This window comes from Alnus glutinosa, chromosome 3, assembly GCF_958979055.1.
Source record: "Alnus glutinosa chromosome 3, dhAlnGlut1.1, whole genome shotgun sequence".
NCBI lineage: Eukaryota > Viridiplantae > Streptophyta > Magnoliopsida > Fagales > Betulaceae > Alnus > Alnus glutinosa.
Genome location: NC_084888.1, coordinates 37,074,341 through 37,099,549, shown reverse-complemented (window position 1 = coordinate 37,099,549; position 25,209 = coordinate 37,074,341). Strand labels below are relative to the sequence as shown.

The 25,209-nt window shown below is 34.9% G+C and overlaps 2 protein-coding genes across 4 annotated transcripts; both read left to right on the top strand.

The window, feature by feature from the left end:
• The first annotated feature begins 1,694 nt into the window (after positions 1-1,694).
• Positions 1,695-13,149, top strand: LOC133863794 (uncharacterized). 3 transcript variants are annotated; one of them, XR_009899438.1, is made up of 5 exons: positions 1,695-2,357; positions 3,531-4,016; positions 8,482-8,994; positions 10,819-10,972; positions 13,000-13,149. XR_009899438.1 is itself a non-coding variant. In XM_062299889.1 (4 exons), exons 1-4 carry the CDS (start codon positions 1,815-1,817, stop codon positions 10,900-10,902), a joined length of 1,626 nt encoding a protein of 541 aa, XP_062155873.1. In that variant the 5' UTR covers positions 1,695-1,814; the 3' UTR covers positions 10,903-11,222. The 3 variants fall into 3 exon arrangements, 1 of the variants encoding a protein (XP_062155873.1); XR_009899439.1 differs by lacking the exon at positions 13,000-13,149 and adding an exon at positions 11,872-12,032; XM_062299889.1 differs by lacking the exon at positions 13,000-13,149 and having other exon boundaries at positions 10,819-11,222.
• A 7,657-nt stretch (positions 13,150-20,806) lies between these two features.
• LOC133864419 (putative Myb family transcription factor At1g14600) lies at positions 20,807-22,671 on the top strand. Its single transcript, XM_062300750.1, has 5 exons — positions 20,807-21,336; positions 21,473-21,549; positions 21,644-21,680; positions 21,792-21,900; positions 22,018-22,671. Exons 1-5 carry the CDS (start codon positions 21,066-21,068, stop codon positions 22,562-22,564), a joined length of 1,041 nt encoding a protein of 346 aa, XP_062156734.1. The 5' UTR covers positions 20,807-21,065; the 3' UTR covers positions 22,565-22,671.
• Positions 22,672-25,209: the final 2,538 nt, after the last annotated feature.

Here is a 25,209-nt window from a genome sequence, read left to right as displayed (position 1 = left end):
TTTATTTATCTGTAAGCTTAATAGACCAGTTTTCTATTGTGAAGTTGTTGGAAACTACATTGCTGCATATATGATCTAAATGTCAGTTTCATCATTGGTGAAAGTAGATTATGCAAATACGTAAATATGATCTAAATGCCACACTTGTTTATGCTATTAGTTAATCCATATATCTAGATAAAGTTGTGATAGTGCAAATACGTAAATACAAAAGTTCCAAATAGGAAAAATCCTATTAAGAGTTTTAAGTTTTTAGTTGAAATGACTCTGCATTCTCTTCTATAATAAAATTTTGAAATACTATAAAATTAAGCCAGTACAAATCAATGTAGTTGTGATTAGAATTTACTTTATAATTTCTTTCAGAAAAACTGAAAATCCAAAAGAGAGAAAGGAAACACTTAATCATTTAGGGTAAACAGTAATTTATTGCATGGAGATCAAAACTTGTATTAACTTGAGTGCAGCACCTGGATTTATGATCTCCCAATGTAAAAGCACATTCTCCAATATGATTGGTATATCTCACTATAATCTTGTGAATGCACATAATGTCTTATGCACTTACATGTTGAGAAGATTCGCACTTTTGTTTGCAGGCAGTGTGCCATTTAACCCAATCACGCAAATCCAACAACAGACAATTGAGAGACTCTTAATTATTCAACCTTAAATTGATAAAGTGAGGAAATTTAAGCTAAAACTATAACAACATCATAAACCCAAATTATATATGAAAAAACCCAATGCAGTAGTTCATTTATTCACATCTATAGCAATACAACAAGTATTAATTCCAAGTTGCAGACAATCATCATACCTAGATGGAAAAAAAATTAGATCTTTGAACCTGAAATCAATACCCATAAGAAAAAAAATCAAATCTTTGTAAAAAAATTGAGATGGGCCAGAAGAAATCGTCACCCAGACGTCTTCAAGTGCAAGAGAGGGAGAGAGAGAGAGTCACCCAGACGTTAATGGACTATTTTTCGATGTTGTATAGTAGAGAGAGCGAGAGAGAAGGAGAGATAGAGGGAGAGAGCGATATATGTACCATGAAGAACTCAGCTTTGAGAAGAAACAGAGTGAGAGAGAGGGAAATTACCGTGATGAACTCATCTAGATTTTGATGAAGAAATTGCACAAAGAAATTGGGCCAATTGCACAGAGAGATGAAGCGGAAGACTGATGGCACGGAGGAAAAGTGAGGTGGGCGGGAAGTGAGAAGGAAGTACTATTTTATTGAATAGTGTGAGAAAAGTAGAGGTTAAATTTGGTGAGAGTTTTTGACAAATATTAGTTTGGAGAAATTATAGGGAGTCCAATGCATGGGGTTTTTTTAAGACCTTTCTCCAAATTTTGGTAAAATTTTTAAGTTGGAGAGGCCAATGAGGATGCTCTCACATCTTTAATTATTGAGAATATAATCCTCTCCATTTTATTTAATTTGTTTGTCAGTCATGCGCTTGTCCTAACAATAATTTTGTTGACATAACAAACTTAATTGTCGCCTATACAACTTGTATTAATAATAAGAAGACAAATTAAAAAAATAGTAATTTTATTTAATAAACTGTCATATAAATAAAATTTAGTAGTTAAATAAGTACTTGTAAAAAATAAAAAATATGATTTTTATTTTTATATAGTCCGAATTATATATGACAATATACTGTATAACATTTGTTAAAAAAAAGAAAAAAAGGACACCCGAATCGCAGACTGTTGGTATGGTCCATGGCGCTACCAAAGACTGTCACTTCCATTTGATACAACTCGCCCACCGCCGCTCCAACTCTCTCTAATCGCGCGGCATGGCAGAATCAGTCGAAGAAGCACAACCACAAACCCAGCCAAACCCTAACACCAGCCGGGAAGAACACCAAGACCCCTCAAACGTCCAAGACGAAGAAAACGATGTCGTCGAAGACGAAGACGAGGACGAAGAAGAAGACGAGGACGATGAAGAGGAGCAAGAACTGCCGCCGAATCCCCTCTCCCGAGAGTTCCAACTCCGCGCGCATAAGTCGAAGATGGAGGACCTCTTCCGCCGAATGCAGACCGAGAAGGTCCCTCTCAGAGTCCACGACGTGTTGATCAAGGGAAACAAGAGGACCAAGGACTCTCTCATCGAGGCCGAGCTCGAGGGATTGAAGAAAGCCACCACATTGCAAGGCCTGCTCGAGGCGGCGGGGATTGCCAATGCGAGGCTTCAACAGCTCGAGATTTTCGATTCCGTTAGGGTCACGCTTGATTCGGGCCCGCCGGAGCTTCCCGGGACCGCGAATGTCATCGTCGATGTCGTCGAGACCAGTAGCCCTCTCTCCGGCGACCTCGGGGCTTACACGAAGACCACGGTACGGTGTCTTATGCTGTGTTTTTGAGGGTTTTGATGTTTGTGTTAAGGTTAGGGTTTTCCTTTTTCTGATGAATGAGTAGCGCTGTGTTTGGTTGCTGAGAAATTGAGGGAAGACGGCGAAGAAAATTTGTAGAAAGATGTGTCTATGTATAGTGTAGAGATGAAAATGTTAGTTTAGGCTTGAATAAAGTGGCATGTGTGTTAAATTGGGAATCTATGTAGACATACTGAACATAATTGCATTCACATTTCAAAATGTTACATATTATCATCGGCACTTTGCTATTGTTTTAACAGCATAGTATGGTGTTGAAGGGGCCAGCAAGGTGAATTGTTGAGTTGGTTAGGAGTTATGTTTGAAATCTGGTTACAAAGCCCTGAAAGCACTCTGTCGTTACATGTCATAGATTCGAGTTGTATAAGCCTGAAGGCTGGGTTGTTCTATTGAGAAAAAAGTAGTTCATTTTCTTCTCTCTCTCTTTCTTTCTCTCTTTTTTTTAGCTCTTATTGGCTGGGGATGTGGAAGGGCATTAGAAAGTGGCAAATACTGTTGATGATTTATTTTCTTGAGGATTGTGGATGAAAGGAAGGTGCAATTTTGGTATAAAATGGTGTGCATGTGAGCCTTTTATTTTTTTTAATGGTGTGCGTGTGAGCCCCCTTCTTCACTTTATTGCTGGATCTTCTTAATTTATCCTTACTCAATTGGTCTACGGTGACAAGTTATATGGTTTGGTGACTGGTGATGGAGAGCTACATTAATATCCCGTGTTTCTATGGCTGTGCACAGGATTGTTTGTTTGACTACCTGTTTTGCCTTGCCCATGAGGCTGGAGCAGGATTTTTTGTTGCCTATGTAGTGTACATAGCATGCCTCACTTACAGAGGCTTAATTGAATAGGCATGACTACATTTATCAGCACGTACACTCTCATATGGCCAAATATGAAAGGAGATGGACTTTCAGTTTGATGCAATATTGTCTGCATGGAGTAGTGACTACAAACAAACTTGCGAGTTTATGCAATATTGTCATGTTAAGCTGGCTGCTATACAGAATCTTAGCTGCTCAATATACTGTACTTTAAAAAAAAAATTATTTTTAGTGTGCATGTCTGTACGAGCATGCTACATGTCATATGATTCTTGAAATTGTATAATGCTTTTGTAGGCTAGATCTTGGACGGTTGAAGGTTCACTTAAGTATAAAAATTGGTTCGGTTATGGGGATCTGTGGGATGGTTCTTTGGCATATGGTCCCAACCAGACATCGGAGGTTAGTGCTGGTGTGTATCTGCCCAGATTCAGAGGATTTTCAACTCCTGTGCTGGCACGAGTATCCCTGTTTTCCCAAGATTGGCAAGAGTTCTCTTCTTACCGAGAACGATTCTTGGGCCTTTCTCTTGGCTTGTTTTCCACCAGGCACCATGACTTGGTATACAATCTTGGGTGGCGTTCCTTAACGGATCCATCACAAATGTCATCCAGGTCAGTAAGGAGGCAGCTTGGACATAGTTTGCTTTCATCTTTAAAATACACATTTAAGATTGACAGGAGGAATTCACCTGTGAGGCCTATTAAAGGATATGCTTTTGTTTCTACTACTCAAGTAGGTGGCCTCACACCAGATCACCGGAGCTTAAGATTTTTGCGCCAGGTTCATTACTTGATACTGTGCTTTTCCTTGTACTAATTCAATTGTCTCTTCCAAGCCAATTGTCCTGTTAAAAAATCATTGATTTGCTTATGTAGCTCAATTGGTATATGAATTGTAACGACCCATTTTGAGAGTTTTTTTTTTTTAATATATTTTTATTTTTATTTTTTATAAGTAAATCAATCTCAATAGAAAGCGTAGAGGGGCGCAACCTAAGTACACAGGAAGTATACAAGACAAACCCCCAATTAGGGAGAAAACAAAGAGCACAACTCCAAAAGTTAAGTAAAAAACTAGAAAAGTGGGCACTATTGTATGCCGCCATCCAAGTCTAAAAGGATTTGGACATAACGGTATTTAATTCTGCCATCGAAATCTCGCAATATCAAAGTTACCCCTTGCTCTGCTCTCCAAATACACCACATTAGGTACAACGGCGCCATCCTCCAAACTTTTAAAATGTTATGGCTTTCCAACTAACCTCTCCCGCTAGCCAACAACTTCACTACCCTTCTAGGCATGACCCACTCTGCACCAAAAACACTAGATCGAAACCCATAATTTTCTTGCCATGTCATAGTAGAAGAAGATGATCTTTGCTCTCCCCACTCCTTTTTTTTGATAAGTAATAAGTTGGTCTTATTAAAAGCGTAAGGCGCCCCTAGATACACCGACAGTATACAAGAGAACGCACCTAGCTAGAAAGTGAAAAACGAACAAGAAATTCATCAAAGGTAAACGACAACGGTCACACAAAAGCCACTGTCCAAAGATACAATGTATGAAAAAAAGAAGTTAAAATATCCTCCGAGGACCTCTCCAAATCTTCAAACACCTATCATTTCTTTCCTTCCAAACACACCAGAGAATGCATGTCGGCACCATCTTCCAAATAACAGCACTCTTCGGCCTACCAGCCGTCCACCAACACGCAAACAAGTCAAGGACTCTCAGAGGCATAACCCAAGACAGATCAAAACGAGAAAAAATAGCACTCCACATAGCGTATGCAACAACGCAGTGAAGGAGAAGATGATCCATTGATTCCCCGCTTCTCTTGCACATGCAACATCTATCCACCACAATGAGATGCCTTTTCCTGAGGTTATCCACCATTAGGATCTTGCCTAGAGCCGCAGACCACGTGAAAAAAGCCGCCCGTGGAGGAGCCTGAGTCCGCCATATACTCTTACAAGGGAAGTGACTTCTCACATCGCAAGCCAGAGAGCTAAAGAAAGACCCGACCTTGAACAAACCTTTTTTTTGAGGAGATCCACCACAATTTGTCTTCACTACCTCTATTAAAACTGACTGAGTGCAATACCTGGAAAAAAGCAGCAAAGGTATCCACTTCCCAATCATACGCTTCTCTAAAAAAGCACATGCTCCACTGATTGAAGCCACCCACAAGCTCCACATTATCCGCAACTGAAGCATCCTTCGCACGAGCAATTCCAAATAAAACAGGAAAAGCTTCCTTAAGAGTTGAGTTCCCACACCACAAATCATGCCAAGATTTTGTTCTAGCCCCACCTCCCACCTCAAATCTAGAGAATCCTACAAATTTCTTCCACCCTTTCCTGATGTTCTTCCACAACCCCACTCCAAAAGTACCTGTAGGCTCTAGGGAGCACCAACCTCCCCATAAACTTCCAAACTTGGAATCTACCGCTATTCTCCACCAAGCTTCCCTCTCAATCCCATAACGCCACAGCCATTTGCCTAATAGAGCCTTGTTAAACACCACCAGATTTCTAATACCCAACCCGCCTTCTGAAACTGGAGTGCACACTTTAGACCATTTCACCAAACGATACTTGAACTCATCACCAATTCCTCCCCAAAGGAAATCTCGTTGTAGCTTCTCAATTCGAGCACTTACACTTGCCGGGATAGGAAAAAGAGACAAAAAATACGTGGGCAAGTTGGCAAGAGTACTCTTGATGAGGGTAACTCTACCTCCCTTGGAAAGGTATAACATTTTCCAGCTGGCTAACCGACGTTCAACCTTCTTAATAACACCATCCCAGATATGAATAGATTTGTAGGAAGCCCCCAACGGAAGGCCTAGATACTTCACCGGTAGATTGGCAACCCCACACCCTAAAATATCGGCAAGACCTTCCGCTTGAACTACGTCGCCCACAGGAATTAAAGCTGACTTGGCCAAATTAACCTTCAAGCCCAAAGCAGCTTCAAACAGAAGAAAGAGGCTTCTAAGATAACGCAACTGAGCATGGCGAGCATTGCAGAAAATCAAAGTATCATCTGCAAATAACAAGTGTGAGAAGGAAACATTACCAACACTAAACCCTTCGAGTAAGCCCCCTCCTACCACAGCTGAAATCATTTGGCTCAATGCCTCCATCACAAAAACAAACAACAAGGGTGAGAGAAGATCCCCTTGTCTTAACCCACGAGAACTGCTGAAGAATCCATTAGGAGAGCCATTAACCATCACTGAGAATCTCACAGAAGATATACAATGTTTTATCCAAAAGCACCATTTTTCCCCAAATCCACATCTCCTCAACACAAACAAGAGAAAATCCCAATTAACATGATCATAAGCTTTTTCCAGATCCATTTTGCACATGACTCCAGGCTCCCTAGATCTTAATCTACTATCCAGACATTCATTAGCAATAAGTATTGGGTCCAAAATTTGTCTCCCCTTGACAAAGGCGCTTTGAGATTTAGAAATAACTTTTTCCAAAACTGTCTTAAGTCTATTTGCTAGAACTTTGGCAATGATTTTGTAAACTCCACCCACAAGACTAATAGGCCGAAAGTCTTTTAAATCGTTAGCACCTGGAATCTTCCGGATAAGAGAAATGAACGAAGCATTGAGACTCTTTTCGAAAGAACCCCCGATAAAAAACTCCTGAAACACCTCCATAATGTCCCCCCTTAAAACATCCCAACACTATTTGAAGAAGGCCATAGAAAAGCCATCAGGACCTGGCGCCTTATCTCCATCCATTGCTGAAACTACATTCCTGACCTCCTCCTCCTCAAAAGCTCTCTCCATCCAACTGGCCTCAGACTCTAGAATAGAATCAAAGGAGATACCCTCAACTTTCTCAAATTGTCCAAAGTTAAGATCTTCCCTAGCGCTGCTGTTCACACGAAGAACGCCGCTATCGAAGGAGCCTTATATCTCTAAATGCTCTTAAAGGGAAATGGGGAGCCAGTGGGAGTGCAAAGCGCATGATAAAAAGATCTTTCTTCAAACTTTCGACTTTTGGAGGGGATCCAACAAACTTTATGCTCGCCGCCTTGTCTCAACTTAAGAGAATACAAAAGAGTCAAAAGACCAAAGAACGAAGTGATCAAGTCCACCTCCCAATCATGCATTGGTTTGGTAAAAGATATATTCCATTGAAGATTTCCATTAGAAAACTGTACACGATCAGCCACCCAAGCCTCCTTACAGCGAGCAATACTAAACAATTTTGAAAAAGATGCCTTCAAATGGTCCTCACACCACAATAATGTCAAAACCGGATCTTAGACCTGTCTCCCACCTCTTATCTGACAAATCTAGAGAAAACTCCCCACCCTCTCCTAATGTATTTCCACACCCCCACTTTGATGGGTCCCACTGCCTCATTAGAACTCCAACCTTCTATTGTGCTATCATATTTGGTTTCCATCACTAATCTTCACAAAGCCTCCCACTCCGTAGCATAATGCTATAACCATTTTTCCAAAAGAGCTTGGTTAAACTAAATTAGATTTCTAACCCTCAAACTACCAGAGCACATCATAGAACAAATCTTGAACCAACTGACTAAATAGAACTTTAAATTGTCACCAACTCAACCCTACAAAAAAATCCGTCTGAAGTTTCTCAATCCGGTTAGACCCCTTTTGAGTCTTTCCTTCGAATTTGTATGAATTTCAATGCAATTAGTTTGAGTAATAGGTTCTTACAATCGAATTTCTCTTTATTGAAATTTGTGAATAGAATAAAGAAATTTATGAATGAAAACTCCTTTAACAAATAAAAAATCTCAATTAGATGAAGTGAAATTGGAAGTTGTGTGTGTGTGGGTTAATAATGCAGAATTGGGTTGGACCATAGTTTTCAGGTGATTAGCTGTTGACCAAATTGGTAAATCCTTGTATAATGAGATTATTTTACTTCTGCTCTAAATAACAAAGCTATTTATATACACGGTTATGCTATTATGAGAAATAAAAATGAATACATAATAGACAACAAAATTACTTGTCTATTAGTTGAAGACTTCTACTGTTCATGAACTGTATTCTTCATTGAAGCAAGGTAGTACTTACCTGCTCAGAGGATATTTCAGTAAATCTTTGCCTTTTGGTTTGTCATATCTGCACGCACACAGATACGCCCATAAGGATTATAGTTTTGAAGCTGATCTAACTTCATTCTAGTCAAGTTCTCTATATATATCATTACTTATAGAATTTTTTCTATATTTACCAGGAGTTTGATCTTCGTTATGCTATCCCTTTTGGGTTTTATCACGCTGCACTCAACTTTGGGATCTCAGGTGGTGTTTTATTTCCATGGGGCCGTGGATTCTTGGACAAGCCCTCGCCCCTGCCTGAAAGGTTCTTCTTAGGTGGTGATTTCTCTCCAGTTTGCACTATTGGTGGCCCAACAACTGTGTGGGGATTTAAGACAAGAGGACTGGGACCTACAGAGCCACGAAGGCAAATTAGAGATAAATCTAATGATGAGAATTCTGATTTTCCTGGAAGGGATTTTATTGGAGGAGACCTTGCTGTTACTGCTTTTGCAGACCTTTCTTTTGATCTTCCAATTAAGTGGTTGAGAGAACATGGAGTCCATGGACACATTTTTGCTGGTGCTGGAAACCTCGCTAAATTAACAGAGAATGAGTTCCGAAATTTCTCTTTTCGTAAGTTCTTGGAGTCGTTCCGAAGCTCTGTAGGAGTTGGGGTTGTTGTCCCTACAAAACTTTTCCGCCTAGAGGTGAGTTATCTATTCTGATTTTCTTTTTTTTAAAGCAAGCAATAAAGTATAATCTGGTAAGTGTTATATGATTGAGAAAGGAAATCCTCATATTTTGTGCTTGGTGTTGTGGACACTTGTCTCAGATTTCTGGTTTTCACCCACGGTACTTCCTGAATGCAATGTTCACACAAGATCTGGGGTTGTGCTGGAAGTAATTTCATAATTAATTGATATAGTCATCTCCATTGAGGAAAGAAATTAAGTCGCAAAATGTGGTGCTTTTGCCACAAATTTAATAGAATACTTCTCTTTCAAAAGCTGAAGTGACTCGCCTATCGGGAATTTCTTAAAAGCTGTTTTTAGTTAGGACAGTTACTAGCTAGCATCTGATAGATGCTAACATTATCTGAAAGACCTGATTTATGCATGTGTGCACTTGCGGTCATGCTTAGGATTGTAAATGAACAGGGCCGCTCGTGAACAAGCTCGAGCTCAGTTCGGATGAGCTCAGCTCGGGATCAGTTCGTTTATTAACGAAAAGTGCTTGAATTTTTTATTAAACAAGCCGAACTCGTATGAACTTGGCTTGTATAAGCTCGTATACTTCATTTTTATTATTTAATAATATTATCTTTAACTTTGTAATGAGAACATGTTAAGTATTTAAAAAAATAAAAAGGAAACTCTCTTTGTAATGTAATATATATTGCTTAAATTATAGTAATTATTAGTCTTTTTTTTTTTTTTTTTTTTATAAGTAATTGATTTTTTTTTATTAAAAGCGTAAAGTGTCCTTCCGTACACCGGAAGTATACAAAATGTGTTTCCTATTGTAATTAGTAGTCTTAATATAGATAAATGTGTATTTGTGTGTATATGAGTGAGTTTATGTGTATGTATATATATGTGTGTTTGTGTAATGAATGTATATATATACTACAAGAGAAACATATAAACTCGAGATTAGATTGTTTAAGATTCGAGTTAACTTATTTAATCACTCAAATAATAAATTTTAACAATAATTATTAAATAACTAATAATTTGTATGAACTTATCAAAAAAATTAAATTAGTATGAATTCACCAAAAAATAAAATAAAATCAAACAATCACGACATATACATTATATATGGAATGAATAAATTACTTGTGTTCACGAGCTCGTTCGAAAAGTAAATGAACAAAGCTTGAACATATTATCTAGCTCGGTGATAAGCTTGAGCTCGGTTCGTGTACAAAAAAATAAAACGAATCGTGCTTAGACATCCAATACTCGTCTCGGCTTGATTACAGCCCTAGGACTCATGCTTCTTGAAGTTTTCCCCTACACTTCTCAACTCTGTATTCAATGTTTATTTATCGAAATAAAGATAAAGGGGGTGCGGGGAAACAAACTTTCATTCATTCCTCCAAGGTTTACTAAAATCTTCCTCAACTCTGCACTCTGCTACGATATTGGTTGATTTGAGAAAAATTAGCGTTAGTTATTTAATGGGTTATGTCTCTAAGGGGTAGCTAAACTGGTTAGAAACTATACCTCATGGAGTAGAGGTCATTAGTTTGAATCTTCCCTTGCCATTTCTCAAGGGACCAAAAATTACTTATCAAAAAAAGTTATGTAATGGGTTATGAAGCATGTATTGCTTCCTTTTTAATTGTAACTGGGATGTGATCCCATGTGATCTGATAGATTGGCTTATTTTTGCACGAGTTCCTAGATGTTCCCTAAAAATAAGGGTAACTTAGTTTCTAATCTGGTTATTGCTTTCAATTTGGCTTCTCGTTTTTGCAAGACTCATACCTAGATTTCTAATCTAATGAGGCTTGATGTTGTTGTCAGGGTAACTTCTACTACATACTCAAGCAAGATGCCCATGACCGTGGGAAGACTGGCTTTCGGTTTAGCTTCTCTGCTCCATCATAGAATCTTGAATTTTTTAATGATACTTGATGTTCGGCAACCATGAGGTGACACATGAAGCACACAACTTCAGGTACTCGAGTTTTTTTGGAATTTTTTTTTAATTGTTCGACAACACAATTTGAACGGCATATGTTGATGTGGTTCTGTAAATCTGAAATCTAGACTGGAAGTTCAGAAAGCATGAAGTTTTCTGATATTGAGGAAAATAAGTTTCAGATGTTGGCATAGATCTCGTTGCCCCTTGATTAAGGGGTTGACAAAACTGTGGAATGGTCTAATATTCAAACATTTAATCTCACTGTTACCAATATTTTTGTCAATATCATGGAGAATGTTATGCATTTTTGCAACTCCAATTCAGATCGTTTAAGAAGGCCTTTGTGTTCGTTGCCCAATAAACTAATGGTATGTTTGTAAATGTGTTTTGAAGGGTGTTTTTTGTTTTAAAAAGTGTTTTGTTGTGACGGAAAGGAGAAAACTATTTTTTGTGTTTAGGGTAGTGTTTTGTATTTTAAGTTTGATTGTTAATGTATTTGTTTTGAGAACAGAAAACAAAGATACAAACAAACATGACCAAAATTCTTTTATGGTTTCAAATGTTGCCGGAGCATCTTGAACTGGAGTTGGAACTTGGAATAGGACCCTCTGTATTTTATTCAAAACCCCTGAAAATGGAAATTCACTTGAAACCCTTGAAAATGGTAAGAGTTTAAGGCTCAGATTTTGTTTTGTTGAATTTGATAGTGGACATGGTGTCACAACATATAAAAATTTTAAAATGATGGGGCAACATATTCACCATATGGTAACATATACATTATTAGATTTGTTAAATTGAATTGTAATAATGAATTGGACTGTCTCGAATCCCCCTACCCCAAAATTGTCTCATTACTACCTTTAACAATAATAAAAAAGAATAATTAATTATAAAACCTTCTATTTACATGGACTGAACAATATTTTCAGTTGAAGGCTACTTGATCTGCTCGCTCGTCCCCTCTATACTCCTGCGTAGCTTGAAATTTAGACCTGTTCATAGATTGGGTACTGCATGTCGCTCAAGCCTCAAGATATTGAATTTATGGTTTCATATCAACTGTTTGAAGAACACCAATGTAAAAACTCGGTGCTTAATTTACTTAATGGGAGTTATGGCACGATTGTTAATGTGTTTTGGTGAGTTTCTTTTTCTTTTTTTTTTTCAAAATAAAAAGTGTTTTGATGTAATATAATGCTTAAAACTGTTTGTATTTCGATGACTGTTTTGAATTATTTGTTAATGTATTTGTCTTGAGAATAAAAAAATAAAAAAAAAGACAAACAAACATAACTGGTTTTACTTTTGATGTCTTACTAACATCTGAGTCCTTTATGTTTGATGAACAAGTCATTTCAGTATAGCACTGAAGTTCAAAACACAGCAATACAGCTAGAGGATATAACATAACAGTAAAAAGAATCAACAAATGACTCATTTATTAGAAGGGAAATTCCCCATAGAAAATAGAGAATCCTTTTCAATATAGAACTTTTAAAACTATTCTTAGAAGACACACGAGTCTTTGCATCCCATGAGATGGTAACTACATCTGAATAATGACTCCCATGACTCCCAGTGTATGTGTTGGTTAGGAAGAGGAGGGGAATAGATGAAATTTATTTTAACATACATTTTAAATACTTGTTAAATTCATGAGAATATTTTCCTGTTTTCTTTTTCTTGTCCAAGTCTTCTATGTCATTCACTTGAATTTTATGCGAAGGGGCCCAACGGTTCATGTTTTTGATTACTGCGTTGGTCTTTGTTTAATCGACAAAATTTTCTTTCAAATTAGTTTGTTAGAAATTTTTTATAAATCAATATCTAAGAGTAACGTGTTTATTAACATGTGAGAAATACATGTCGGAGTCATACAAGAGTTTACTAAATAGAAATTTTTTTTTTAATAGCATGTACTTTTCACATGCGTATGAAACACATGTCACTCTTAAAGGTTGATTTATAAGAAATTTCTGTTATAGTGTGCAGTTTATAAGAAACTTGTGTTAGCTAACAATTGCATGGTCGCTACGACCATTTTTTGTATCATGGAGGCGCAGAAGCGACAGGTAACGTCACTCTCGCGGGGCACCCAAATTGCTTGGAAAGGAGACAAGAAAGGATATAGTTTATGTTATGTGTTCTTGTGCGAACGGGATACAATTTGTGTCTTGAATAAATGAAAACTACTTAATGATATGAAAGCTACTCGATAATTATTAAACACATAATAAAGAAGAAACTTTGCTTCCTCCCACGCTATTATTAATATCCCTTTTAAATTTAAAAAATTTGCAGCGTAGGGTCTATATTTTCGTCGCTTTCAATTATTTCATAATTAAAAGCCTAGCATGTAAAATGTCTATTCTACTTCTATAAAAAAATTTGAAATACGACTATGTCATTATTTCCTTTGTTTTTGATATATATATATATATAAAGGTTGACCAACGGCCTCTCGAGTAATTTTTTCACTTTTTTTTTTTTTAAAAAAAAAAATGTTTTGCTTTTTAAAGAGGTATTTTGAAAAATGTTAATAGAGGGGGTAATTGAAATGGGTTGAAAGATTATAATTCCATGTTGCAAATTTATGAAGTGTATGGGGGGAACCTTGGAAATTAAGTGGTATTGAGAGAGGGGTAAGTGACATTTTCGCATAATAAATCTAGGAATGTTGTTAGGAATATTATAGCTTTTATCATAAGTATCTTACAAATTGACGTGATACTTATCATGTTGGCCATTAAATAATTAAATTTAAAAAATGATTGAGCTACTACAGTTTTTACTACAATCATCTTACAAACTTACATGTTAGTACTTCAATGGTGAAAATGTGAAGTAACAAAATTTGACAGGTAAATTATTGTTTATCGGACACGATAAGTATCACATGAACTGTCACATCAGTTTGTCAGAGATTTATAATAAAAATTGTAATATCTACAACATAACTCATTAAATTTACATGTATAATTTTGTGGCTTAATTTTTTTACTCATGTAGACTTTGTATCACGTAAGTTTGTAAGGAATTTTCCTAAACCTAGTATTACCAAAGTGTATAATATACTTAAGCATGTATATCTTTTTTCTTTGAGGGTAAGTTACAATGTGAAGATGGATATTGATGATGACTGTACGTTTTGCAATCTGATGGTCGTAGTTATCCGATGATCACGTTGCACTTTGACCTTTAACTCAATTATTGCATAGGAGTTGAGAGTTAATAGGGCTTGTAGAAATTGGTTGGTATAATAAGAAGTCTTGGATTTGAGAATTCCATGCGTAAATGAATTTTATGCATGTAGCGGTACTCAAAAACTATTTTTCTTTAAGGGCACGTTTAATTTTTAATTTTTGTTTTTTTTTTTTTTTTAATAGTAATAAGAATATTGAAAAGAGTTTAGTATTTTTTGTAAGGGAAAAATGAAGAAATTAAAGTTGTATGGAAATGTAAAGAAATAAGTTTTATTTATTTATTTATTTTCAGAAAAATATACAGAATTGAATAATATAAATGTGAAAGGAGTACTTTTGAATTTTTTGTGAGAAAAAAAATAAAGAAAAGAATTTGACCTTTTCCTTTTTTTTTTTTTAAAAGAAAAAAGAAAAAAGAGTGAATTGCCAAACGAGGTCTTTTGAAACGAGCATATATAAATTCAGTTAAAAAAAAAAAAAAAAAGGTTAGACCAAAGCAAAGCATTGAATTAAGCATGGACTGCCCCCACTTTTAAAATTTTCTTTATATATATATATATATATATATATATATATATATATATATATATATATATATATATATATATATATATATATATTCTTTTTTAAGCTTAAAAATGAAGTTTGGTTTCTCATTTTGTTTGATATATATATTATCCTTTTTTGTTTTCAAAATTTAACAAACAAACCTAATACACAAAATATTTAAAATTTTTATGTTACATCAAAAAAAAAATTTAAAACAAAAAACAACAAATATCTTCCGAAAAAGATTAACAAACGAAATGCTTCTATCATGAGATTAATTAAGGGTAAGTATTGAGAGTTAAATCACTACTTATCCCAAAAGTTTAAGTTGATAGGAAGAGTAAATTTAATCGTTCAATCAATACTTTAACATTCTCTCTCACGTGTGGGCTCAGACTTCCTTTTAATTAGTGAGGCCTAACACGTTAAATATTTAATTGAAATTGGAGGTAAATGATAGAGTTAAAGTTCGAACTCAAGACCTTTGACTCTGATACCAAGTTAAATCACCATTTATTTCAAAAACTTAAACTTATAAGAAGAGTAAATTTAATTGTTTAATCAATATTTTACTAACAATAGCATAAATGCATGATGCGGGGAAAGCATGGCATGGCATGGCATGGCATGCATAAATGATAAGCGCAGGATTAAAGTAGTAGGAGTTAGGTATGCAGGAGAAAAAGACAGACATCTTCATTCTGAAAGGATGTAGATCCGCATAAATAGGCTCACGTATTCTCATGCACATTGAAAATTACTACAAAAACATAAAAAAGAAATAATAAACACACAGGGTGCTGTTGGGGGTTGACTTTACAGCTTGGGTGCTTGATGCCGAATCTTTCAGACCAACCTGTATTTTAATAGCCTTCACAGGCAAAGCCAAAAGCCAACCCGCCTGCGTTCTTCACAAATGCTTCCTGCTATACAAATCACACCCCCCCTCCCCCTTTCTTTTTTTTTTTTTTAAATTTTTTATTTATTATTATTATTAAAACTATAATAGAGCATGTTGAGGTATATATCATTCATCTTAGAATTTTGATTAAGTCTACAACTTTCGACCCAAACAATGTCAATGGCCCTTGTATACATGCATGTGCCTGTACCAATTAAAAATACTTCAGCGTCAGCTAAGATATCACTAATTAATTGTTAGGAAAATCGACAATTTTGAAAGTCTATCTTTCGGTGAGATCAAGATAATTAATATAGTATGTTTGGACACCGCTTAATCCAAAAACTTAATACTTTTAGATTTAGGTTAATTATTTTACATTAACTACTCATATTTGTGACTTCTCTTTTTAATGCGAGACTGAATTTTTTTCATACTCACACCTATATACTTGACATCTGGCATATCGAAATGACCTTAATTAATATCAATCGGAAAGTATTTTGATTAGAGTACTCTAGAGATTGACCACCGTCAATTACATCAATATATGCGTTTAATTAGTTATATATCTATGATATTAATTTGTTGGACTCATGTTCCACTTTGCTTCCTTAAAAAAAATATGGAGGGAGAACAAAGAAACTATTTAATATAGTTTTCAGTACTTTCTCCAATCTTTCCTACTTGTTGGCCTTTTCTGGGTCAGGGTGAACCAATTGAATTAATATATATGGTGTATATTGTATGCTTATCTTTGAGATACATGCATTCTAAGCATAAATTTGCTTCTTCGATCCACATGCTCCGTTGGAGGGGTATTCATTAAAAGAAATCTTAGAACTTCTTCTAGTGTTCTTCTGGGTCCTTCTATATTGATATGACACCCTATTTTTAATAAAAAAAAATTACAGTTTGATTTATCTCTCTCTTGTTTTTATGTCAGCATAAAATGACTTCAAAATAACACTAAAAAGAACTCTAGCAATTTTCTTCCATCAGTAGTACCAGCTATCATGACTATTTCCAAATTAAGACAGCATTTCTTGGACGGCTGTGATTACTCTCAAGATGCCCGTGATATATGTAGGGGAAGATCGAACTTTTGTATTTCGCCAACCTTTAATTTAGTGGTTGTGTACATCTTGAATGAATTGAGGTCGTTGCTGTTGATGAATCAATCTAATAAATGCATTTGACGTACACGTACGTTGATAGAATATTCGGGTTCATGCAGGAAAAGTTTTTCAACTCTATATATCTCGTGTGTAGACTACGTGCTTCTTCATGCTGTGTTTATAACTATTTGACAAAAGACCTTAATTGCCACAAGCTAGGTTGATTAATTTTGATTAAAGAGTACGTGATCGATCGGCCTTAAATTGATTAGGAATTTCGAAAATGATTTAATTAGGGATGACAATTCGTGGTTTAGGTTATGTTAAGGTCTGGATATAAGACTATATATAATAGATCAATCATAATCAGACCCATTTAATTAAACAAGTCAAACTTATTAATTTTAACACAATAATTTCATGTTCGCATGCAGGTCGTGTACTTTGAGACATGAGTTACTATATAGGCCATCAACCATACATAAACCGACCTATTTAATTAAACGGGTCGGACCTTCAATCCCAATTCTCTAATTTTGTGCTTAATTCATATCGGGCTTGCGAGTCGTGTAAAAAATTACTTGAAGTATATTTAATGGTTAATTATTTATGTTTAAGGACAGTCGTATTACTTGTTTGGTAAGCGAGACCTTTGACACTAAATTTCTTCTCCTCCTCCTCCTCCTCCTCCTACTCTCTCATTTTGGGGTCAACAAAAACAACGTAGTTGGGAACTTCTAACAGACCTTCCTTAGCTTGCAATTACCTGAACCAACTTGCAGGCTTTAATCGGCACTTGAAGCAAAACCAAGAGTAGCGTCTTTTCTTTTCTTTTCTTTATATATATATATTATGACCAAGTATTTTTGTGTGGTCCATGACATTTCAACCGACTGCGCGCAACAAGTTATAGCATTGCTTATTTTACTGATTCCAGAGCACAGTACTGTCTTTTTTAATCTCATCAAATTCGACCTCGATCAGGATACAGATTGTTTAGTTCTATATATATTATATAATATACTTTTGAGTGGCCCATCCCAGACTTTGCCTTAATAATACTAATACTACTAATAATAATAGTTAAACATGCTGATAATGAAAGCTCTAGAGGCCATCGGCATGGTCCACATCTCTATATCGACAAATAAATATATAGAACCCCAAATTCGGTGTGATTTTGGGAAAAAAAAAAAAAAAAATCTAATATAACAAGAAAATCCCCCCTCCTCTCCCCCCCCAAGAAAAAAAAACTAAAGGACTAGATTTTAGATCAAAATCAAGAAGAATAATTCCATATTCTACCTTAATTAAGTGTTCGTTTGGTTTAGTAGTATCAAAATGTGCAGTTTGAGAAAAAAACAATTTCAAAACGTAATTAGTGAAAATGTAATTTTTAAAAATGCAATTAAACGTTTAGTAAAATTACACAACCCCTTGTTTGTAGTGCGGAAAACATTGAATTTTTCACATTTTTCAGACTACTTTCAAATGATTCAAATGAATAATGATATAGACCATTTTTTTATCCTTTCAAAAATTATGCGCATGACTTTTAAAATCATAATTAAATCAATATTCAATAATATTAATCCATCTTAAATTCAATAATAATTTTAAAGTATACATTCCGATTCTGACCATTACTTTCAAATGCACTAACACTTTTTGCAATTTTATTTAAAATTACACACATTTAACAATTTTAATTTTTTGTATTAGATTAGCATCGGGAACCTAAATTATGTACTCATTTCATAATCATTTTAGAATTGTTTTTTCCTGAACTATCTCCAAGGCATATCTGACCCATGTCTTAACTTTTTCAAACTGTCTCAAGAGATCAGAGCGGCCGCTAGCCACTCCCATCATACAGCATTTTTTCTGTAAATGCTAAGCCCGGAGTACCCAACTCAGCGTTTTCAAACTGTCTAGAGAGAGAGAGAGAGAGAGAGAGAGTCAGCTAGCGTTATCTTCTGTATCGATCTGATCGATCAGCAAGTCCAGAGAGAAAGTGAGAAAAGGGGTAATTACCGGAGTCAAACCCTAGAGATTTTTCTCGAGACGGTTGACGGGGTAGGGCAAGACTCAAGAGTCTCCCAAACTAGGGACAAATCCGTGATTCTCGATAGAAAGAAACCAGCTTTGGCTTAATATTCTCTCTCTCTCTCTCTCTCTCTCTCTCTCTCTATAAATATTTTATGCATGGCATTGCGTCGTCTTCCATTTACATGTCACGAGCTGACAAACCCATTCTTTTTCTAGAGCCACAGGATTCCTGTTTTTCGTGCGCGTGGAAACAGTATTTTTTTAATCAATCAGGCTAGTATGCCTGCTACGAGGAACCTGCGCGCTGATATTCTGTCGAGTTGTGTTATTTCTACACATATTTGTCGTGTATATATATTGTATATATATTTTTATAATGGGTGTGAGATACATACATGTAAGATCTATTTCATATGAATTCTACATGTATAGGTACCGGAATGAATTCTATATACATGGGTCTTACGCCTATTGTAAATGTGTACAAAAATCATTTTCCTATTTAGTCAGTGTAATGAAGGTCCTCAGCCGCTTAATTAATTCGGTGCGGGCCGAGTCATCTATTGATTCTATTTGGGACAGGTAAGTTCTGTAATTAAGATTGATAATTTTTAATACGACCTTCAAATCAAGTATAAATCTAATTAACACAACATTAGTGAACTATGGTTGAATGATTTGATTTGTTTAATTAAAGAAGTTAGGTTATGATTGATATATATATATATATATGCTCATACTTCAACATGATGATGTGAACCCAACGTGTGGTATTTAGGATTGATAATTCTTGACACGACTCATAAACTCGACACAACCAACACGAAATTAGCATGCGGGTTATGATTGAATTACTTGGCCCGTTTAATTAATATGTCGGGTTAAGGTTGATGTATATAGTATTATATACATGTAGACACGATTCGAACTCGACACATGATCTGTCATCCCTACCCGCAACCCTAGCTACTCTTAAATTGCCCAAATTTCAATAAAATTGAGACAGCCTAATTAATTTCAAAGAATCCCAATCCAGTATGCCTAAGTATACAGTTTTGTAATGTTGGAAGCTTGGGGATATATATACTGCTACTCAAAAGTACTCTTTATGAACCTTTTATTTTCTGCAGGTTCCAGGAACCTTTTTGTGAAGATAGAGAACAGCATTTTATGTCAACTCACATGTAGTTTGGTCTATGCGTAGAGATTTTCAAGCTTTCAAGTCATCCTAGCTGTCCAACCATAAAAAGGAAAAAAAACAGATAATAAATAAGAGAGAAAATTTAAAAGTCGTGCTAGACTAATATATATGTACGTGCTATTAATGCGTTTTCTTTTTTCTTCTGGTTTTTGGTTGGGGTGGGGGAATAGTTGGAGAAACGCTTCTTTAATTTCTCTTCCTAAATATCATATGCAACAATTGTCCCACTTCATGCATGATGGTCACAATTTATGGAACAATGTTAGAAGTTGAACAAAAAATTTCCAGCAAAAAATGTGCATTTAATTAGATTATTATTATTTTTTAATTTCCATTTAAGTACTTCTTTTTCGGGGGAGGGATGGAGAAGAAATATTAATACATGTGTTAGAATATAAATTAAATAATTAAATAAATTTATTTTTATTAACTTAAGTTTTTAAAATTAATTAGTGGTAATTTAAAATAGTATCAGAGCAGAGGTTTTAAGTTTAAATCATATCTATGTTATTCACTTTCTATTTCAATTAAATATTTTACGCGTTGGACCTCACCTATTAAGGAAGAGTTTGAGCTCACATATGAATAATGTTAAAATATAAATTAAAGTAGAGGTCAGAAGTTTGAATTCTGTTTTTGTCATTCACCTATTATTTTAATTAAATATTCTACGTATTGAACCTCATCTATTAAAGAAAAATTGTATTAAAATATAAATTAAATGATTAAATTAATCATTTTCTATTGGTTTAAGCTTTTGAAATCCTATAAAATCATCCAAGCATGACATCATGCAAATGTAATTTACGCGAAGCATAAAAAAGTCGACAAACGTGGGGAGAGAAAGAGAGACCGGCGTTTCTATGTCAAAGTAAAGGGTTTCCATCCAAGCTGGGTACCTATTTCTGCAAGAGCTCAACTGCCTTATTCTAAAGAATTCGTTTCCATCTGCTTTGGCCCGAGCCAAGAGAGATTAGATTAGGACACATCAAAGCTCATTCCTTAAACACACAAATGATTGAGAATTCTTATCATTGCTAGTCAATCCAAAAATCACGATTCGATCAGAAGAACAACAGATTATATTTATATACGTACAAAGATGAAAGGAAGCTGTGATTATAGTACTGAAGTCTGCAAAGCAAGCCCTTCTAAGAAGAACGACGATGAGGATGAGGGTACTGATCATGAAACTTGCAGGCTAAAGAACGGTGGAAGCTCAAGCAATAGCACAGTGGAAGAGAGTGAAAAGAAGGAAGCTAAATCAGGCCCTGTACGACAATATGTACGTTCTAAGATGCCGAGACTCCGGTGGACTCCTGATCTCCATCTTTGCTTTGCTCACGCAGTTGAAAGACTAGGAGGCCAAGAAAGTAAGTATATATATGTATATTTAGATCTTGTCTCTTTAAGTACTCTCTCAAATAAACCCATAATTAAATGGCCTACTGATCAACATTAAAGGGAAAATTACATGAATATAATGTGAATTTTCGTTGGTGCGCGCAGGAGCAACACCCAAGTTGGTACTTCAACTAATGAACATCAAGGGTCTTAGCATCGCTCATGTGAAGAGCCATCTCCAGGTACTTTTGATCTACAATATGCTGATAATTTGCTTAATTCAATAATTAATGATAATTATCTCATGAATAATTTTGTGTTTGTCTTTATAATTAGATGTATAGGAGCAAGAAGATGGATGACCACAATCGAGGTAGCTTTTCGATCGGTCAACTTCTATATAGTGACGTAAAATTAATTTAGGGTTTGGTTAATTCTTTTGGGGTGTCTTTCCTCTCCCTGATTTCATGGATATTTATGACAGTTACAACAGATCAAGGGCTTTTTATGGAAGGCGGAGATCACCATATCTACAACCTTAGCCAACTTCCCATGCTACAAAGTTTCCGTCAAAGACCTTCTTCTGGTTTAAGGTACTATATATATACGATCAATCTCGCAATTCCTCACTACTTTTTTGAGCTCTAAATAATTAATGCCTTTTTATTAAGTATAGCATCATAATTAACCAGCTGTTTCTTTCATTCAAGATATAATGATGCTTCCGGGAGAGGTCTTGATCACAGCCAGATTTATAGCCCTTACACACTTGATCGCGCTAGAAATGGACTCTATGGTTCATTTTTCAATGGACAAGCTACTTGGTGGACAAGGCATCAAACTTTTGACGAGTTTCAGCGACCAAGGCAAACCCAACTTAAACAAAGTTCAGTGGATCAATCCAACCTTATAACTGATCAAATCCAAGAGGGAAGAAATTTATTGGACAATGCTGGCTCTCCCAATAAAGATGGGAGAAGAGTTCAAGAAGAAGCGCAAAACACAGTACTGATGAAAAGGAAGGCGGCTTTGGATTCAGATCATGGCGGCGGCCTAGATTTGAATTTATCTCTTAAAGCACCAAACAAAGATGAATTTGAAAAGGGTTGGGATAATAATGGTGATGGGGTTGTTAGTAGTTTGTCTCTTTCATTGTCTTCATCTCGAACCTCAAAGCTTGGGAGGTTCAAGGCCGAAGGAGATTGTCATACGAAAAATTCGAGGACGAGGACGAGTACTCTGGATCTGACTTTATGAATGAGACAATTCTGAGTGAGATCTTGAGGTACTTGGCTAGCTAGCTAGAGCAGTACCGTATTGTATCATTTTTCATGTAACCAGCAAAATATACAAGGTAATGGTCATCACTCGTTCCGATCCTGCGTTTTCTGTTTTCATTGTCCTATATGCATGATATATATAGCTAATAAGCTTCAGTTGGTGAATATCGAGGAATTAATATATAATATGAATATTTTGTAGCATAGCACATCGGGTAATGCTCATTTTTTGAGAATAAAAGAGAGGCTCCCTCCTATATATACGCTGGCCGGATTATGTGTGTGTGTGTGTGTGAGAAAGTGCAAAAACTATGAGATATATATATAGATTTATATTTGGTGCAAATCATGCATGCTTAATTTTATATAGCTTCCAAAACTAGTGATTTCAATCAATGCGGAAGCATTTTGAATTTTAGAAGTCAAAAAAAAAAAAAGACTCTGCCATGAAAATAATTATCTTTGATGCAACCCAAGTACTGTCTCCCCCTCTCTCTCTTACACACACACATGCCCACACAAAAAGATGAAGTGTACCGGCAAAATTGGCAGCTGGGAGATAGGTTTGAAGCTCCATCATCTCTATTATAACAATTGGTTCATATGTATTCATTTGCACTTTTTATTTTTTATTTATATTTTAAAAAAAAGTTTATTTAGGTGAGTCTCTATTAGTACTACAATTTTTATCTTTTTTTTTTTTTTTTTGAGCTTCTATTAATTAGTGATACAACTACATGATATAATCCATGTTCTTTAATGAACTTCTAATCTTCAGTTTTTTGAAATTAATTTTAGTACTCTTATTTTTTATTTCTTTTTCAAGTTATAATAAGAAATATTGAAGAGGAAGAAAGATTCTCTTCAATTTTCATTATGCATGTAGTCATGAGGTTGTGTTCATTTTTATTATGTAAGGTATTAATATAGTTTTCACTTAATAGAATGTGAGGGGACATATGATAATGAGGATCGGTTATATAGTAGTACTGCTTACACTCATGCATTTTATTTTTTAAAACTTTCAGTAATTATAAAATAAATTAGGTCTATATATATATATTGCAAATTTTGACAAAATAAGCAAATAATGATTTAGACTTAAAGGTTTAAGGAGTTTATCTTTAATTAGCTTGGTTGAAAAGAAAAGAAAAAAGAAAAAGAACTGAAGCTACTACTTGGTTGAAGACAAATTCTTGAAGTCCTCAATTAATTGGCATGCTAGCTAGCTAAGATATCATTTTATTATGTTATCTCTCACACTATGTAAGTGGAAAGGACAAAATTTCCTATATTTATATCACTTGAAATGTGAGATATATAAAGTTGTTTGTACACAGTAGTCAGTATGTGTTCATCAAGGAAAAAATATATAAAGGAGCCAATTCCTATCAATTTAATAAAAACGGTTTTTTTTTTTTGAAACTCTGGCCTAGCCATTTTAATTTCAAAAGTATTTAACACTAATTTTTTTTTTTTGGTGCATAAAATATTCGTCAGTAGCTAAATATTGTCTCATGTTTAAACTTTTCGATTCATGCAAGTTTTTGCAACTCTTATATAGGCCAAGATATGTAAATCCGCATATAATTCTATAATCTTTTGCATATTCCGTTAGAGATTACTCATTAGCAGGCTTATCATTCTATAACTCTTATTACTGCATGTATATATATATATATATATATATATATATATATATCAGAGTTAGTTCAAAATAAAATGCAACAAATGATTTGGGGAGAAAAAAGTCATGATAAGCTAATTAAGCGATATGCCTTAATTGGTAACAATACATCTCATCCACTGACTCACTCACTCCGCTAAGAGTGAGTTAGTTCAAAATAAAAGGTATCTCGTTTGGAAGTGTATTTGAATGTAAGAGGTTGTGTTTTAAAAACTATACTATTTTAAAGACCGAACCGCGATTTTATCAAACGCATAATGAACTGCATTTTAAAAAAATCATATTTTCATTAACTGTGTTTTAAAATCGCTTATTTTTCAAACAACACGTTTTGAAATCATTAAACCAAATAATCACTAATGGGTATGGCAAATGCCAAGAATCCCTCGTTGCATTTAAGTACATGATTGGTTCATGTATCAATTTGAGTTTAAAAAACACGAGTAATTAGTGTCATTTCCAATAGTTTCTTCTAAACTTAGCAGATTTTTAATGGTGTTCGATCTTTGTAGCTTTTCCAATAATTCGTGTTTCACTATTGAATATATAAACATGCATGACGGGTTTTGTGAATTTGTAGCATTCTTTAATTCTACTGCATGCATGTACAATTAAAACTGCTTCACTATATTAGTAGAATCGCTAATAATGCGGCGCATGGTTTAGTTAAGGCTGTCGTTAAACATATATCATAGATCAATCAAGTTTGGATAGAAAAAAATTCCTAATTGTATATGTGATATTGTTTTGTTAGAGAAATCTGCTATATTTTCATTATTAAGTAATAAAAGTGACACAAATTTATTAAAAAAAAAAAAAACTGCTTCAAAATAAATTATATGCCAATATGCCATGTCATTCGAATGAATTATATCTTTAACGTAGCCTTCATAGTTAGCTCTATATTGGCCTGGTTAGAGCTGTGCTACTGGTTC